The sequence below is a fragment of the Xenopus tropicalis genome, chromosome 7 (assembly GCF_000004195.4).
Source record: "Xenopus tropicalis strain Nigerian chromosome 7, UCB_Xtro_10.0, whole genome shotgun sequence".
NCBI classification, from domain to species: domain Eukaryota; kingdom Metazoa; phylum Chordata; class Amphibia; order Anura; family Pipidae; genus Xenopus; species Xenopus tropicalis.
This window is the reverse complement of record NC_030683.2, coordinates 125873193-125890524: the sequence shown is the minus strand read 5'-3', so window position 1 is coordinate 125890524 and position 17332 is coordinate 125873193. Positions and strand designations below refer to the sequence as shown.

The 17332-nt window shown below is 41.7% G+C and overlaps 2 protein-coding genes across 2 annotated transcripts; both read right to left on the bottom strand.

The window, feature by feature from the left end:
• Positions 1 to 6364: 6364 nt before the first annotated feature.
• Positions 6365 to 8513, bottom strand: LOC116412286 (serine protease inhibitor swm-1-like). Its single transcript, XM_031906232.1, has 4 exons — positions 8139 to 8513; positions 7708 to 7766; positions 7383 to 7427; positions 6365 to 6870 (listed from the first exon to the last, which is right to left on the bottom strand). The coding sequence occupies exons 2-4, from the start codon at positions 7754 to 7756 to the stop codon at positions 6503 to 6505; spliced, it is 462 nt and encodes a 153-aa protein (XP_031762092.1). The 5' UTR covers positions 7757 to 7766; positions 8139 to 8513; the 3' UTR covers positions 6365 to 6502.
• Positions 8514 to 13019: 4506 nt separating this feature from the next.
• Positions 13020 to 15034, bottom strand: LOC116412287 (serine protease inhibitor swm-1-like). Its single transcript, XM_031906233.1, has 4 exons — positions 14787 to 15034; positions 14356 to 14414; positions 13978 to 14022; positions 13020 to 13466 (listed from the first exon to the last, which is right to left on the bottom strand). The coding sequence occupies exons 2-4, from the start codon at positions 14402 to 14404 to the stop codon at positions 13099 to 13101; spliced, it is 462 nt and encodes a 153-aa protein (XP_031762093.1). The 5' UTR covers positions 14405 to 14414; positions 14787 to 15034; the 3' UTR covers positions 13020 to 13098.
• Positions 15035 to 17332: the final 2298 nt, after the last annotated feature.

Genomic DNA, 17332 nt, shown 5'->3' with positions numbered 1-17332 from the left:
TCTGTTGGATATTTCACTTATCTTTATGAAATGTTTAATCACTGGCTTCATTTGTATTTTGTTTTTCTCTAGCCTTGCTATTTGTGGCCGTTGACCAGAGTCAGGCGGCACCCCCACGTAAGTTTGTATCATTTCTATAACCTGACCATAAACATACAAAGAGTTGACTATAATTGCTTGTTGTTTATCCTGTTATATCCACTGCTAAAGCCTGATGTTCCACATAACACAAACTGTATTCAATACTGAATAATATCTTGTTATTCTGCTAGTAAAGTAAGTGTAAGTGTAAGAGTGGCAGTGGATGGGGTTGAGACAAGAGGGGCCCTGTGATTTCTAATGGTGCAAATAGTGACTAATTTACTATATTTGTGCTACTTTTCCCAAACTGCTGCTGCCCATAGATCATTTATCCCCAAAAGCACCAGGTTTTTAAAAAGAAAGTGAGCCCAAAATGTAAAGCTATACATTTAACCGGTGCCAGTTCTTGGCATTGTTGCATACAATAGGGGTGACAAATGGGGGCCACATGAGCATCTTCTTGTAAAACCCCTGAGGAATGACAAATACAGGGCTTCTTTCTTCCTACTAGTTATATGCTGCAGGGTTTTGAATTGTCTATGTTATAAAGTTTTGTAGCTTCTTAATGCCCATTGACTATCATTGACTTGTCTATCTTCTAAAGTTTTAAGGTTTTGTAAATATCTTTGGAACTTTAAAATTATTCCTATAAAAGATGAATCAAATGCTGCTTGTCAATATAAACCTACTGACTGAACAATATTTTGTTTACAGAAAAACAATGCCCTACCAACATGGTTTATGGCTGTATACGTACGTGTTTCAGTACCTGTAATAACATGAACAGCACAATAGACAACTGCAGTAAAGAGTGCAAGCAAGGATGTGACTGCAAAGATGGTTTCGTCTATAAATCCAAGAGATGTGTCCCTGTATCCGAATGTAAGGTCACTTGCCCCAAACACATGACATACAATACCTGCACTAAGGAGACACGCAAGACTTGCGCAACCATGAACAAGCCACCGGTACCTTTAAAACCCTGCAAGCCCCGCTGTGTCTGTGATAAAGACTACATTCTCTCCAATGATCTTATTCCTCACTGCATCAAAATCAGCGAATGCCCTAAAAAACATGCCAACTAACATATTAATATCAGCCATATAAACCCTTTCCTGCAGAGCACACAATAAGTACGGTGGGTGATTTGGGGCCAATAAATACAGATGAACCACTCCTTGAATTTCTGCCTGCATTCTCTAATAAACTACAGTTGCATTATATACAGTTTGTGTTATTTGTCTCCTTATGTTGTCACTTTAACATGAACCTTTGCAATGATCCCTTCTCTGGAACATTCCCAGCAGCATTCCTAGAGCCCGGCACTGTACTTATGTTTCACTAGTGCCGGGGGCCCCAATCTGTTGGGCTACGGGGCTTAGTCTGATGGTCAGTTAGAGCTGAGAACTGTGGTGGTGAATGCTGATATTCTTGGAAGTGTAGGGACCCATAAGGTCAACAGCCCCTATGGCTTTAATCCCTATACTTCCTAGTTCCATTTACCAGGCAGTAAATATGCTGCTACTGTTATTTTGCACATGTGTAATAATTGGCCCTTAGGCGTGTGAGGACAGGTTTAACCATAGGTCTTTAGGCTTTAGGCCTACTAGCCTAAAACTAGCAAGAAATTACAGCAAATGTTTAGACATTTAATATAAGTTGTTTTGAACATTTTATGTAAGTTGTTTACAGATAAGGAATGATTAACTGCTACATGCTGAATCATATATCGTCACCCCACGCTATCGAAGAGCCCCAGATGTCACATGTTGTTTTGGAAAGTCCAGAAACTTCTGGTATCACGGATGGTCAAACGTGAGGAGAAGCTTTGCGAATGATGGACAGATAACAGAGAAATATTGGACTCTGATTGGACAAGATATGGGGGCATGATAGGGTGTAAACAACTTGGAGGTTTTATGCACAATATTCCATTTGTACATTGTCTCCCCATCGACGTAAAATTAAATCTCTTCTGATATCTGAAGAGCGAGGTCTAGGTGGTGTTCTTGCATTGTTACCTAATTTGTGGGCCTAACAGGCATAATGACTACTACCTGCACATTGTAATAATGTGTTTAGCAGGGAGTGGATCTATCTCTTTGGCATTTCTCATTTGATCCAGTTGGATGTGTTCCAGGGAACATGGTATCAAAAATGCCCAGTAGTGTTTTGCCCCTCTTGAATATGTGTACAAGGACTAGTTAGTGTACTGGATAGAACCCTTAACAGCATGTTCTAATAACATGAGAAAGCTCAGCATTAGTTAGTAAGAGCAGCTTGTGTGCTCCAACCAGGAGAGATAGTGGGGAGTAGTTCTCCCATAGGCTTTAGGGACATCCTCCTACTTCCTAATTTAGTCTTCACAGTGGTGCTACAGTGTTTGGCTCTGTTTATGACTGTGCTTGACATTTTAATGCACTAATTCATAAGCTGTGAGTATCTCTGGTATTTGTCTTGGACAAATCAATTGTTTAGTTCCTGTTTGTAAAGAACCTCTTTTGCTCTAATATTTATTTTATTACATGAGAAGTGTAGTTAAACAACACATACAACAAATTAATAAGTCTCTTATTCAATTAGTTAAGTGCATTCTTACATTCAAACTTCCAGTTAAACAACTCCATGACTTACGCATCGTTCTATGTAAGTAAGTCACATAATTTCATAATTAAGGCATTGAAGGGAAGGTTCTACATTGTCATTTAGTAGTTGTTGTCTATCTGTCTGCCTTCTAAATGGTCCCTGGTTGTTGTACATCCTCTAAATGGTTTTCTGGTTAAAGAAAAGCTATTCCCCCAGAATGAATACTAAACCAACAGAGAATTTATATTATATTATGTGACCCAATAATGCATCTCCCCAAACTGGAATATATATATATATATCAGTAAATATTGCCCTTTTACATCCTTTCCCTTGAGCCGCCATTTTGCGATGGGCTGTGTGCTCCCTCAGAGATCAGCTGACAGGAAGTGATGCAGCTCTAACTGTAACAGGAAGTAGTGTGGGAGTAACAGGCAGAACTCTGCCCATTCATTGGCCGATGGGACCTAGCATGTATGTGTGCCTTGGCTTGTTTGTGTGCACTGTGACTCCTATGATCCCAGGGGGCGGCCCTTAGTACTTTAAATGGCAGTTTTCTATTTAGGATTACCCAATGGCACATACTGCTAAATAAGTATATTTCCCCTTGTCTCTGTCCCTATATACAGTATTAGTCACCTATCTAATGCTGAATATGCATAGCTGGGCAGGTACTAACAAAAGCCCAATGACCGGGGCATTTAGCTCTTCAGCACGTGTGCCTATCCCTTTCATAAATGAGGCCCATTAACTTCCTGACTCACAACAAATATAATTCACCTTCCAGTTTATCCTAATTAATAAATATATTAGGTGTGACTCCTGAAAAATACGATATTTGCTTTTAAAAAGGTTACCAGTAAATGCTGCCTGCTGATTGGTTGCTAGGGGTTACTACTCCTGAGCAAACTTAGTGCCTTTTGTTACATAACCCCATCAGCATCATATATACCGACCCGGATTAATGGGAGAAAATCAGTTTTTTATAACGATCCCAAATTTTGGACCTCCGTGTGGTTAACCCATATGATTCCATACTTTGTGACCATGTAGCTCGTTAACAGTTTTAACGGAACCCCAATCTAAAAATAATGTAGTGACCAAGGAAAATTGTTACAAGCTCCACCCACTTACCCGTCATTCTGCTTGAATGTCTCTAAGGGCTCTGCACACGGGGAGATTAGTCGCCCGCGACAAATCTCTCTTGTCACAGGAGACTAATCTCCCCGAACTACCATCCCACCGGCGCTGTAAGTCGCCGGTGGGATGGTACACGCTGCACAGGCGATTTCGGCAAATCGCCAAAGTTGCCTCGCGAGGCATTTTCGCCGATTTGCCGAAATCGCGCCGCCGCTTGTGCCATCCCACCGGCGACTTACATTTTCGCCGGTGGGATGCCAAATGATGGCAACTCGGGGAGATTAGTCGCCCGCGAACAGGGAGATTTGTCGCGGGCGACTAATCTCTCCGTGTGCCAGAGCCCTAATAGTCTAATGAAGGCTTAACGCCAACAAATAACATTTATCTTTCCAAGTTCAGTTCAGTGCATTGTTCTTGTATTCAGTCTCCCAAATAAACTTCTAATTACCAGGTTCAATTACTTACCCATTATTTTATCGGACTATGTCACATGATTTAATTACCCTATTAAAGGGGAACCGCACCTAGAAACAAGTAACACATTAACATTAATTTCATGCTGCAGGGTTCTAAGCCACCGTATAGTAGTTGTTGTTTATATTATTGTTTTGTGGCTTCTAAATGGTTCTTGGCTATTAGCTGTCCATCTAGTTCCAATATCCTTGGAACTTTTTAATTGTTACATACCAGCATGCCGCCTGTCAAGATAGTTAATGGCTGCAGAACGACCTGTTTCAGTAACTCTTTTAACCTGAACAGAATGCTTTACGGCTGCATTACAGTGTGCTCAGTAGGATGTGACTGCAATGAGGGCTGTGTCTTTACATGTGAGGCCTCAAACACTCTCCTGCCCTGAACACATGATATTTAAAGGGAAACTATACCCCCAGAATGAATACGTAACCAACAGATAGTTTATATTATATTAAGTGGCCTATTAAAGAATCTCCCCAAACTGATATATATCAGTAAATTTGCCCTTTTACATCCTTTCCCTTGAGCCGCCATTTTGTGATGGGCTGTGTGCTCCCTCAGCGATCAGCTGACAGGAAGTGATGCAGCTCTAACTGTAACAGGAAGTAGTGTGGGAGTAACAGGCAGAACTCTGCCCATTCATTGGCTGATGGGGCCTAGCATGTATGTGTGCTAAATAAGTATATTTATATGAAAATGGGTTATTTAGATGAAGCAGGGTTTTACATATGAGTTGTTTACTGACCTATCTATACACTCACATACATAGACTAGAAATGGAATCACAGTTATATAATAAAAACCACTGTGCAGAGTTTAGGGACCCTGGTTTTAATAGGGTCTGAATGGCGGCAATTTAAATTTCCCTGCTAAAAGTCAATGAGTAGCATCTGATTGGCAGTTGGTGGCTCCACCCACTTTTTCTAACCCTGAATACGTAGTCAGGCAAAGTTTGGGAACCCCGACATAAATAGTGTAAGAAAGGCAGCATTTTAAATTTAAACCAAAAAAAATCAATAGGTGAAGTCTCATTGACTTTTTAAAACCTAAAAATGCAGTCCTCTAGTGACCCTGGTGTTAATACTGTGAGAATGGAGGCAGGTTGAATTCAATAGGTAAAATCTATTTGGCTGTTGGTGGCTCCACTATTTCAAACTCTGAACCGCAGTTACCTGGTGACTAGCTCTGGAAAGTTTGGGGACCTTAGTATTAATATTTAAAGAACAGAAGCAGTTTATATATAAACATATGTCTATAGGTAACATCTGATTGGCTGCTTTTGCCCCCCCCCCCCACTTTTTCTAACCTATAACTGCAGTTACCTGTTGCCTAACTCTGAAAAGTTTGGGGACCCTGGTGTTATTAATGTTAGAATGGCAGCAGGTTGAATTTCCCCAGTGAAAGTCAATAGGTAAAATCTGATTGACTGTTCAAAGCTCCACCCACTTTTGGGCATCCAACAATCATCATATTTTCATTCCAGCTGCCCCCATGACTATGTGATTCAAGATTGGTGAGTGCAGACTAAAGTGTCCACCTCAGATGGCCCAGATACCATACAGTTGACCCAGATTAGGGATTTAAAATAGCCCAATTCCCTTGTCAATACTGCTGTCCCTTTACTGAGGCAGCAAAGCCTATGGGAGAACTACTCCCCACTATCTCTCCTGGTTGGAGCACACAAGCTGCTTTTACTAACTAATTCTGAGCTTTCTCGTGTTATTAGAACATGCTGTTAAGGCTTCTATCCAGTACACTAACTAGTCCCAGGGCCCAAGACACTTCTGGGCATTTTTGATCCCAGGTTCCCTGGAACACATTCAACTGGATCAAATGAGAAAGGCCAAAGAGATAGACCCCTTGCTAAACACTATACTACAGTGTGAAGGAAGTAGTCATCAAGCTTAAGGGCCAATTATTACACACATGCAAAATAGCAAAGACTAAGCCCCTAGCCCCACAGATTGGGGACCAATCACAGTGCCGGGCTCTAGGAATGCTGCTGGGAATGTTCCAGAGAAGGGATCATTGCAAAGGTTCATGTTAAAGTGACAACATAAGGAGACGAATAACACAAACTGTATATAATGCAACTGTAGTTTATTAGAGAATGCAGGCAGAAATTCAAGGAGGGGTTCATCTGTATTTATTGGCCCCAAATCACCCACCGTACTTATTGTGTGCTCTGCAGGAAAGGATTTATATGGCTGATATTAATATGTTAGTTGGCAGGTTTTTTAGGGCATTCGCTGATTTTGATGCAGTGAGGAATAAGATCATTGGAGAGAATGTAGTATTTATCACAGACACAGCGGGCCATGCAGGTTTTTGGAGGTACCGGTGGCTTGTTCATGGTTGCGCAAGTCTTGCGTGTCTCCTTAATGCAGGGATTGTATGTCATGTGTTTGGGGCAAGTGACCGTACATTCGGATACAGGGACACATCTCTTGGATTTATAGACGAAACCATCTTTGCAGTCACATCCTTGCTTGCACTCTTTACTGCAGTTGTCTACTGTGCTGTTCATGTTATTACAGGTACTGAAACACGTACGTATACAGCCATAAACCATGTTGGTAGGGCATTTTTCTGTAAACCAAATATTGTTCAGTCAGTAGGTTTATATTATATAAGCAGCATTTGACTTATATTTTATAGGAATAATTTAAAAGTTTCAAAGATATAACTTAAAACCATAAAACTTGAGAAGATGGACAAGTAGTCCGGCACCGTTTTAATGTATAGCTCTACATTTTGGGCTCATTTTCTTCTTTGGGGGATAAATGATTTATGTGCAGGAGCAGTTTTGTAAAAGTAGCACAAACATAGTAATTTAGTCACTATTTGCGCCATTAAAAATCACAGGGCCCCTCTGGGACACACAATGCTGTACTGTGCCTTGTCTCAACCCCATCCACTGCCACTCTAACACTTACACTTACTTTTCTAGCAGAATAACAAGATATTATTATTTAGTATTGAATGCATTTTGTGTTATGTGGAACACCAGTCTCCAGCAATGGATGTAACAGGATAAACAATAAACAATAGCCAACTCTTTCTATGTTTATGGTCAGGTTATAGTAATAATACAAACTTACGTGGGGGTGCAGCCTGACTCTGGTCAACAGCCACAAATAGCAAGGCTAGAGAAAAACAAAATACAAACAAAGTCAATGATTAAACATTTCATAAAGACAAATTATATATCCAACAAAGAATATATTTTTGGCTATTATATTCCCTTCCTCTGTTACCCCCCCCCCCTTACTGGATGTATGGGCAGCACATTGTGAGACACCATGCCTGAATAAGAAACCCCCGTTGCTGTGCCACAAAGTGCAGCCCTAAAGTCCTAATGGGATGAATGTATTTATTTTACCCACAGATGGAGCTTTTCTCTCTCTCTTCTCTGAATGGACTTACCCATAGCCAGCAGGCCCAGGGAAGAATACTTTTGCCAGGTAGCCATCATGAAATTTTTCCTAAACACAGAAGAAATGAGGAAAACCAGTCTTAATCAAAACTGAACAAAATTGAAGAGGAATTATCCGTTGGGCCCAAAGGCTGAACTGACAGATACTGTATGAGGGGCCATGCAGGCTATGACTGCCTCTTTTATTGTACAAATCATTGTGTTTGTATGTGTATGGCCAGAAATAAGGGTTATTTTTACCGAAAAAAGCAAAGAATTCTAAGTGAAAGTGTCTATGATTTCCTTGAGTGCCCCATTATCCTGTGATAAAGTTGGGGCAGAGCTCAACTGTAAATGTACAAACATAACATAAAGTACAATATAAAGAATAATAAAACTTTTACATATAACATCTAATCTGTTTTGGAATATAAAGTGGTACCTGCTGCTGGATATTGTCTCTCCAAAGTCTTCTGCTGAAGGTACTGATGCTCCAAAGGCTTCTGCTTGAGAAGGGCACCCCAGCCTTCCTTATAAGGGCAGTTTCTAGGTCAATCAGCCCCATTACAAGTGCTCAATTAAATGACAGTTCATATTTGGTATGGGTTGTTTTGCAGAACTCACACCAATTGTATGTGCTAAGTAGAATAAACTGAAGGCTGAGCAACTATATCTGAATATTTGTTATGAGTCATATTTGCCATGATGCTGGGCAACAGTGTTAATGGGCCTCATTTAGGAAGTGCTTGAATGCTAAAATGCTGGAATGCTAAAAGGCCTGGTAATGAGGCTTTTTGTATGTGCTGACCCATACATGTATCCACAGCCCTAGATGGGTCCCAAAACGTAGGGCTATAGACAGGGGAAAATGTTCTTATGGGTTTGTAGCACTAGGTAGGTACCTAATATATAGGGGCAGAGACAGGGGAAAGTGTTGGAAGGGTTACTGCCTGCCCTGCTCTCATTTCCCTACAGAAATAGGGGTTGGTAGCACTAGGTAGGTACCTAATATATAGGGGCAGACAGGGGAAAGTGTTGGAAGGGTTACTGCCTGCCCTGCTCTAATTTCCCTACAGAAATAGGGGTTGGTAGCACTAGGTAGGTACCTAATATATAGGGGCAGAGACAGGGGAAAGTGTTGGAAGGGTTACTGCCTGCCCTGCTCTCATTTCCCTACAGGAATAGGGGTTGGTAGCACTAGGTAGGTACCTAATATATAGGGGCAGAGACAGGGGAAAGTGTTGGAAGGGTTACTGCCTGCCCTGCTCTCATTTCCCTACAGAAATAGGGGTTGGTAGCACTAGGTAGGTACCTAATATATAGGGGCAGAGACAGGGGAAAGTGTTGGAAGGTTTACTGCCTGCCCTGCTCTCATTTCCCTACAGAAATAGGGGTTGGTAGCACTAGGTAGGTACCTAATATATAGTATATAAACAAGCTGTTAGTGCTTTAAGGTTTACTTTCTCCCCTGCACTGTAATAAGAGTTTAGGGTTCTTACACACACCCCCCCCCCTTGGGCCTGGATAATATTAAAGGGGGTGTCAGACAAGGTGAGTAGTCGCTCCTGGTAAAACTGCACAACCGTGAGCAACAAATCTCTCTAACATTTGAATCGCCATAAGTAAAACACATTAATCATGAGTATTCGGCTTATCTGTGGCAAAATTCCTTCCTTTACATATTTCCCAGGGTTCTGTAAAGGGACAGGGGACTGTTTACTTCAGGGCAATGCTGGGGCTATTCTGGAGCCCCCCCCCCAAATGATTACAAAGCTCTCATGGGTATGCAGCTTGCCCGTGTCAAATGTTCTTTTTTAAATGGGCACAAAATAGGAGGTTATGACTCTGAAATATATATATATATCAGCAAATTTGTCTTTTGATATCTCTTCCCTTGAGCCGCCATTTTGTGATGGGCTGTGTGTTCCCTCAGAGATCACATGACCAGAAATAATGCAGCTCTGACTGGAACAGGAAGTAGTGTGGGAGCAAAAGGCAGAACTCTGCCCATTCATTGGCTGACGTTGTTCAGGGGAAGAGTTCTCTGTTGAGGAAATGCTGTATCACTAGATACACTGAGGTAGAATAGAAGTACCAGACAGACAGTGTTATGAGAAGTTCTTGTGAGACCCACTAGAGCAGGAATTGTTAAACAGGATCCAAACACCATTGCTCAGCCTCACTTTATGCAATTACAGATGGACAACAAATCCCCAAACACTGGGAGCTGTAGTCCTGCAAAACCAGAGTTGTATCCCAGTATTCCGGCAATATGGCTGGATAAATAATAATAATAATAATAATAATGATAATAAAACATTTCCCCAGATCCCAAAACATTAAAAGAGACTGTTCCAGCCCAGCTGATCTGTGTAACTCCGCCTCCATGTTTTTGTTCCTACAGCCAGAGTTGGGGGCATTTTACCCAATTTCCCTGGCGCTGTGTGTCCTTTATCCCCATAGCTGATTATACTGTAATATCCCTGAGCCAAAAATACACAATAACAGGCAGATGAAATTACCTGAGCAACCAGGAAGTGGTTTAAATGAGACATTGGTATATGAATAGGAGCAGACCTGAATAGAAAAGTAACTTATAAAAAGTAACAATAACAGAGAGATAGGTTTTTTGGCTGCCGGGGTCAGTGACCCCCATTTAAAAGCTTCAAAGAGTCAGCAGAAGAAGGCAAATAATTAAAAAAAAAAATATCAACAATATATAATGAAGACCAAATGAAAAGTTGCTTAGAATTGGTCATTCTATAACTAATAGGTGAAGCTCCCCTTTAATGGATGAGCTGGGATACAAAAATGGCCATTGGCACTGTTTCGAGTGGGTTACCGTCATACCCGAAAAATTTCCAACCACAGTGTAAAAGATCATTAAATTAAGGAACAGGTCACTAACCCATTCCTAGCGGCACTAACGTATTCCCAGCGGCACTAACACATTCCCAGTGGCACTAACACATTCCCAGTGGCACTAACCCATTCCCAGCGACACTTACGCATTCCCAGTGGCACTAACGCATTCCCAGTGGCACTAACGCATTCCCAGTGGCTCTAACGCATTCCCAGCGACACTAACACTTTCCCAGCAGCACTAACACATTCCCAGCGGCACTAACACATTCCCAGTGGCACTGAATGCGCCCATTGGCACTGAGGGAACCTGAAGCTCCAGGGTTCCCTGCCAGGGGTGTAACGTCAGGGCATGGCCCTCCTGAAAGGTTTTTCTTGGCTCCCACACAAAATTAAGATGCGAGAAATTGCAAGTTACCCATGTTCTGCTCCCTCTATAGTTACCCCACTTGTTCTCTCAGGGGCCACATCAGCAAACACAGCAACTTGTGCCCGAAGATTCACACACTGAAGCCAAATGATAGTGGAGATATGGGGGAAACAAATCCCTGCATTGTGGGTAGAAACATAGCAATTTGTACATTTGCCCTTTGTGCGCTGCACTTGGGGTCTAAAATAACTAGAGGCCTAGGCAATGGGAATGTGTTAGTGCCACTGGGAATGTGTTAGTGCCACTGGGAATGTGTTAGTGCCACTGGGAATATGTTAGTGCCACTGGGAATGTGTTAGTGCCACTGGGAATGCGTTAGTGCCGCTGGGAATATGTTAGTGCCACTGGGAATGTGTTAGTGCCACTGGGAATGCATTAGTGCCGCTGGGAATATGTTAGTGCCGCTGGGAATGTGTTAGTGCCACTGGGAATGTGTTAGTGCCACTTGCACGGCGTTTTTAGGCCGAGAAAAAACGCAGCGGAAAACGTTACGCGAACCCAAATTGTGAACATACGCGAAAAGTTCGCGAACTTGTGTGTTCGCGAACACCCGATGTTCGCGCGAATTAGTTCGCTGGCGAACAGTTCGCTACATCTCTACTGAATATAATCTGATTTTTAGAACCTTGGACTACAGTTATAGTAAAAACCACTGTACAAAGTTCAGGGACCCTGGTTTTAATAGGGTCTGAATGGTGGCAATTTAAATTTCCCCACTAAAAGTCAATTAGTAGCATCTGATTGGCAGTTGGTGGCTCCACCCACTTTTTCTAACCCTGAATACGTAGTCAGGCAGTGACTATGCAAAGTTTGGGAACCCCGACATAAATAGTGTAAGAAAGGCAGCATTTTAAATTTAAACCAAAAAAATTCAATAGGTGAAGTCTCATTGACTTATTAAAACCTAAAAATGCAGTCCCCTAGTGACCCTGGTGTTAATACTGTGAGAATGGCAGCAGGTTGAATATTCCCATTGAAAATCAATAGGTAAAATTTGATTGGCTGTTGGTGGCTCCACCCACTATTTCAAACTCTGAACCGCAGTTACCTGGTGACTAGCTCTGCAAATTTTGGGGACCTTAGTATTAATATTTAAAGAACAGAAGCAGTTTAAATATAAACATATGTCTATAGGTAAAATCTGCTTTTGCCCCCCCCCCCCCCACTTTTTCTAACCTATAACTGCAGTTACCTGTTGCCTAACTCTGAAAAGTTTGGGGACCCTGGTGTTATTAATGTTAGAATGGCAGCAGGTTGAATTTCCCCCAGTGAAAGTCAATAGGTAAAATCTGATTGATTGTTCAAAGCTCCACTCACTTTTGGGAATCCAACAATCATCATATTTTCATTCCAGCTGCCCCCATGACTATGTGATTCAAGTTTGGTGAGTGCAGACTAAAGTGTCCAACTCAGATGGCCCAGATACCATACAGTTGACCCAGATTAGGGATTTAATATAGCCCAATTCCCTTGTCAATACTGCTGTCCCTTTACTGAGGCAGCAGAGCCTATGGGAGAACTACTCCCCACTATCTCTCCTGGTTGGAGCACACAATCTGCTCTTACTAACTAATTCTGAGCTTTCTCGTGTTATTAGAACATGCTGTTACGGGTTCTTTCCAGTACATTAACTAGTCACAGGGTCCCTCACATTCAAGAAAGGCAAGACACTTCTGGGCATTTTTGATCCCAGTTTCCCTGGAACACATTCAACTGGATCAAATAAAAAAGGCCAAAGAGATAGACCCCTTGCTAAACACTATACTACAGTGTGCAGGAAGTAGTCATCAAGCCTAAGGGCCAATTATTACACACATGCAAAATAGCAAAGACTAAGCCTCTAGCCCCACAGATTGGGGACCAATCACAGTGCCAGGCTCTAGGAATGCTGCTGGGAATGTTCCAGAGAAGGGATCATTGCAAAGGTTCAAGTTAAAGTGACAACATAAGGAGACGAATTACACAAACTGTATATAATGCAACTGTAGTTTATTAGAGAATGCAGGCAGAAATTCAAGGAGGGGTTCGTCTGTATTTATTGGCCCCAAATCACCCACCGTACTTATTGTGTGCTCTGCAGGAAAGGATTTATATGGCTGATATTAATATGTTAGTTGGCAGGTTTTTTAGGGCATTCGCTGATTTTGATGCAGTGAGGAATAAGATCATTGGAGAGAATGTAGTCTTTATCACAGACACAGCGGGGCTTGCAGGGTTTTAAAGGTACCGGTGTCTTGTTCATGGTTGCGCAAGTCTTGCGTGTCTCCTTAGTGCAGGGATTGTATGTCATGTGTTTGGGGCAAGTGACCTTACATTCGGATACAGGGACACATCTCTTGGATTTATAGACAAAACCATCTTTGCAGTCACATCCTTGCTTGCACTCTTTACTGCAGTTGTCTATTGTGCTGTTCATGTTATTACAGGTACTGAAACACGTACGTATACAGCCATAAACCATGTTGGTAGGGCATTTTTCTGTAAACCAAATATTGTTCAGTCAGTAGGTTTATATTGACAAGCAGCATTTGATTCATCTTTTATAGGAATAATTTAAAAGTTTCAAAGATATTTACAAAACCATAAAACTTTAGAAGATGGACAAGTAGTCCGGCACTGTTTTAATGTATAGCTCTACATTTGGGGCTCATTTTCTTCTTTTGGGGATAAATGATTTATGTGCAGGAGCAGTTTTGTAAAAGTAGCACAAACATAGTAATTTAGTCACTATTTGTGCCATTAAAAATCACAGGGCCCCTCTGGGACACACAATGCTGTACTGTGCCTTGTCTCAACCCCATCCACTGCCACTCTAACACTTACACTTACTTTTCTAGCAGAATAACAAGATATTATTTTTTAGTATTGAATACATTTTGTGTTATGTGGAACATCAGGCTTTAGCAGTGGATATAACAGGACAAACAATTATAGCCAACTCTTTGTACAGTATGTTTATGGTCAGGTTATAGAAATGATCCAAACTTACGTGGGGGTGCAGCCTGACTCTGGTCAACAGCCACAAATAGCAAGGCTAGAGAAAAACAAAATACAAACACAGTCAATGATTAAACATTTCATAAAGACAAATTATATATCCAACAAAGAATATATTTTTGGTTATTATATTCCCTTCCTCTGTTACCCCCCCCCCCCCTTACTGGATATATGGGCAGCACATTGTGAGACACCATGCCTGAATAAGAAACCCCCGTTGCTGTGCCACAGAGTGCAGACCTAAAGTCCTAATGGGATGAATGTATTTATTTTACCCACAGATGGAGCTTTTCTCTCCCGCTCAGTGCAACCCCATCTGCCCATAGAACCTGTATGCAACATGCAGCCCATGTCAACTGAATGGACTTACCCATAGCCAGCAGGCCCAGGGAAGAATATTTTTGCCAGGTAGCCATCATGAAATTTTTCCTAAACACAGAAGAAATTAAGAAAACCAGTCTTAATAAAAACTGAACAAAATTGAAGAGGAATTATCCGTTGGGCCCAAAGGCTGAACTGACAGATACTGTATGAGGGGCCATGCATGCTATGACTGCCTCTTTTATTGTACAAATCATTGTGTTTGTATGTGTATGGCCAGAAATAAGGGTTATTTTTACCGAAAAAAGCAAAGAATTCTAAGTGAAAGTGTCTATGATTTCCTTGAGTGCCCCATTATCCTGTGATAAAGTTGAGGCAGATCTCAACTGTAAATGTACAAACATAACATAAAGTACAATATAAAGAATAATAAAACATTTACATATAACATCTAATCTGTTTTGGAATATAAAGTGGTACCTGCTGCTGGATACTGTCTCTGCAAAGTCTTCTGCTGAAGGTACTGATGCTCCAAAGGCTTCTGCTTGAGAAGGGCACCCCAGCCTTCCTTATAAGGGCAGTTTCTAGGTCAGTGAGCCCCATTACAAGTGCTCAATTAAATGACAGTTCATATTTGGTATGGGTTGTTTTGCAGAACTCACACCAATTGTATGTGCTAAGTAGAATAAACTGAAGGCTGAGCAACTATATCTGAATATTTGTTATGAGTCATATTTGCCATGAAGCTGGGCAACAGTGTTAATGGGCCTCATTTAGGAAGTGCTTAAATGCTAAAATGCTGGAATGCTAAATGGCTTGGTAATGAGGCTTTTTGTATGTGCTGACCCATACACATATACAATAGATAGGTTCGAAAACGTAGGGATATAGACAAGGGGATAGTGTTGGAAGGGTTACTGCCTGCCCTGCTCTAATTTCCCTACAGAAATAGGGGTTGGTAGCACTAGGTAGGTACCTAATATATAGGGGCAGAAACAGGGGAAAGTGTTGGAAGGGTTACTGCCTGCTCTGCTCTCATTTCCCTACAGAAATAGGGGTTGGTAGCACTAGGTAGGTACCTAATATATAGGGGCAGAGACAGGGAAAAGTGTTGGAAGGGTTACTGCCTTCCCTGCTCTCATTTCCCTACAGAAATAGGGGTTGGTAGCACTAGGTAGGTACCTAATATATAGGGGCAGAGACAGGGGAAAGTGTTGGAAATGTTACTGCCTGCCCTGCTCTCATTTCCCTACAGAAATAGGGGTTGGTAGCACTAGGTAGGTACCTAATATATAGGGGCAGAGACAGGGGAAAGTGTTGGAAGGGTTACTGCCTGCCCTGCTCTCATTTCCCTACAGAAACAGGGGTTGGTAGCACTAGGTAGGTACCTAATATATAGTATATAAACAAGCTGTTAGTGCTTTAAGGTTTACTTTCTCCCCTGCACTGTAATAAGAGTTTAGGGTTCTTACACCCCCCCCCCCGGACCTGGATTACATTAAAGGGGGTGTCAGACAAGGTGAGTAGTCGTTCCTGGTAAAACTGCACAACCGCGAGCAACAAATCTCCATATCGCCATAAGTAAAACACATTAATCATGAGTTTTCGGCTTATCTGTGACAAAATTCCTTCCTTTACATATTTCCCAGGGTTCTGTAAAGGGACAGGGGACTGTATACTTCAGGGCAATGCTGGGGCTATTCTGGAGCCCCCCCCCCAAATGATTACAAAGCTCTCATGGGTATGCAGCTTGCCCATGTCAAATGTTCTTTTTTAAATGGGTACAAAATAGGAGGTTATGACTCTGAAATATATATATATCAGCAAATTTGTCCTTTGATATCTTTTCCCTTGAGCCGCCATTTTGTGATGGGCTGTGTGTTCCCTCAGAGATCACATGACCAGAAATAATGCAGCTCTGACTGTAACAGGAAGTAGTGATGGAGCAAAAGGCAGAACTCTGCCCATTCATTGGCTGACGTTGTTCAGGGGAAGAGTTCTCAGTTGAAGAAATGCTGTATCACTAGATACACTGAGGTAGAATAGAAGTACCAGACAGACAGTGTTATGAGAAGTTCTTGTGAGACCCACTAGAGCAGGAATTGTTAAACAGGATCCAAACACCATTGCTCAGCCTCACTTTATGCAATTACTGATGGACAACAAATCCCCAAACACTGGGAGCTGTAGTCCTTCAAAACCCGGAGTTGTATCCCAGTATTCCGGCAATATGGCTGGATAAATAATAATAATAATAATAATAAAACATTTCCCCAGGTCCCAATACATTAAAAGAGACTGTTCCAGCCCAGCTGATCTGTGTAACTCCGCCTCCATGTTTTTGTTCCTACAGCCGGAGTTGGGGGCATTTTACCCAATTTCCCTGGCGCTGTGTGTCCTTTATCCCCATAGCTGGTTATACTGTAATATCCCTAAGCCAAAAAAACACAATTACAGGCAGATGAAATTACCTTAGCAACCAGGAAGTGGTTTAAATGAGACATTGGTATATGAATAGGAGCAGACCTGAATAGAAAAGTAACTTATAAAAAGTAACAATAACAGAGCAATAGGTTTTTGGCTGCCGGGGTCAGTGACCCCCATTTAAAAGCTTCAAAGAGTCAGCAGAAGAAGGCAAATAATTAAAAAATATCAACAATATATAATGAAGACCAAATGTAAAGTTGCTTAGAATTGGTCAATCTATAACTAATAGGTGAAGCTCCCCTTTAATGGATGAGCTGGGATACAAAAATGGCCATTGGCACTGTTTCGAGTGGGTTACCGTCATACCCGAAAAATTTCCAACCACAGTGTAAAAGATCATTAAATTAAGGAACAGGTCACTAACCCATTCCTAGCGGCACTAACGTATTCCCAGTGGCACTAACCCATTCCTAGCGGCACTAACGTATTCCCAGCGGCACTAACACATTCCCAGCGGCACTAACACATTCCCAGTGACACTAACACATTCCCAGCGGCACTAACACATTCCCAGCGGCACTAACACATTCCCAGTGGCA

Coding starts and splice junctions, on each gene's coding strand:
- LOC116412286 (XM_031906232.1), bottom strand. CDS start 7,756: ATGATGGCTACCTGGCAAAAGTATTCTTCCCTGGGCCTGCTGGCTATG. Junction 7,428..7,707: donor CCTGGGCCTGCTGGCTATGG/GTAAGTCCATTC, acceptor GTTTTTCTCTAG/CCTTGCTATTTGTGGCTGTT. Junction 6,871..7,382: donor GAGTCAGGCTGCACCCCCAC/GTAAGTTTGTAT, acceptor TTTGGTTTACAG/AAAAATGCCCTACCAACATG.
- LOC116412287 (XM_031906233.1), bottom strand. CDS start 14,404: ATGATGGCTACCTGGCAAAAATATTCTTCCCTGGGCCTGCTGGCTATG. Junction 14,023..14,355: donor CCTGGGCCTGCTGGCTATGG/GTAAGTCCATTC, acceptor GTTTTTCTCTAG/CCTTGCTATTTGTGGCTGTT. Junction 13,467..13,977: donor GAGTCAGGCTGCACCCCCAC/GTAAGTTTGGAT, acceptor TTTGGTTTACAG/AAAAATGCCCTACCAACATG.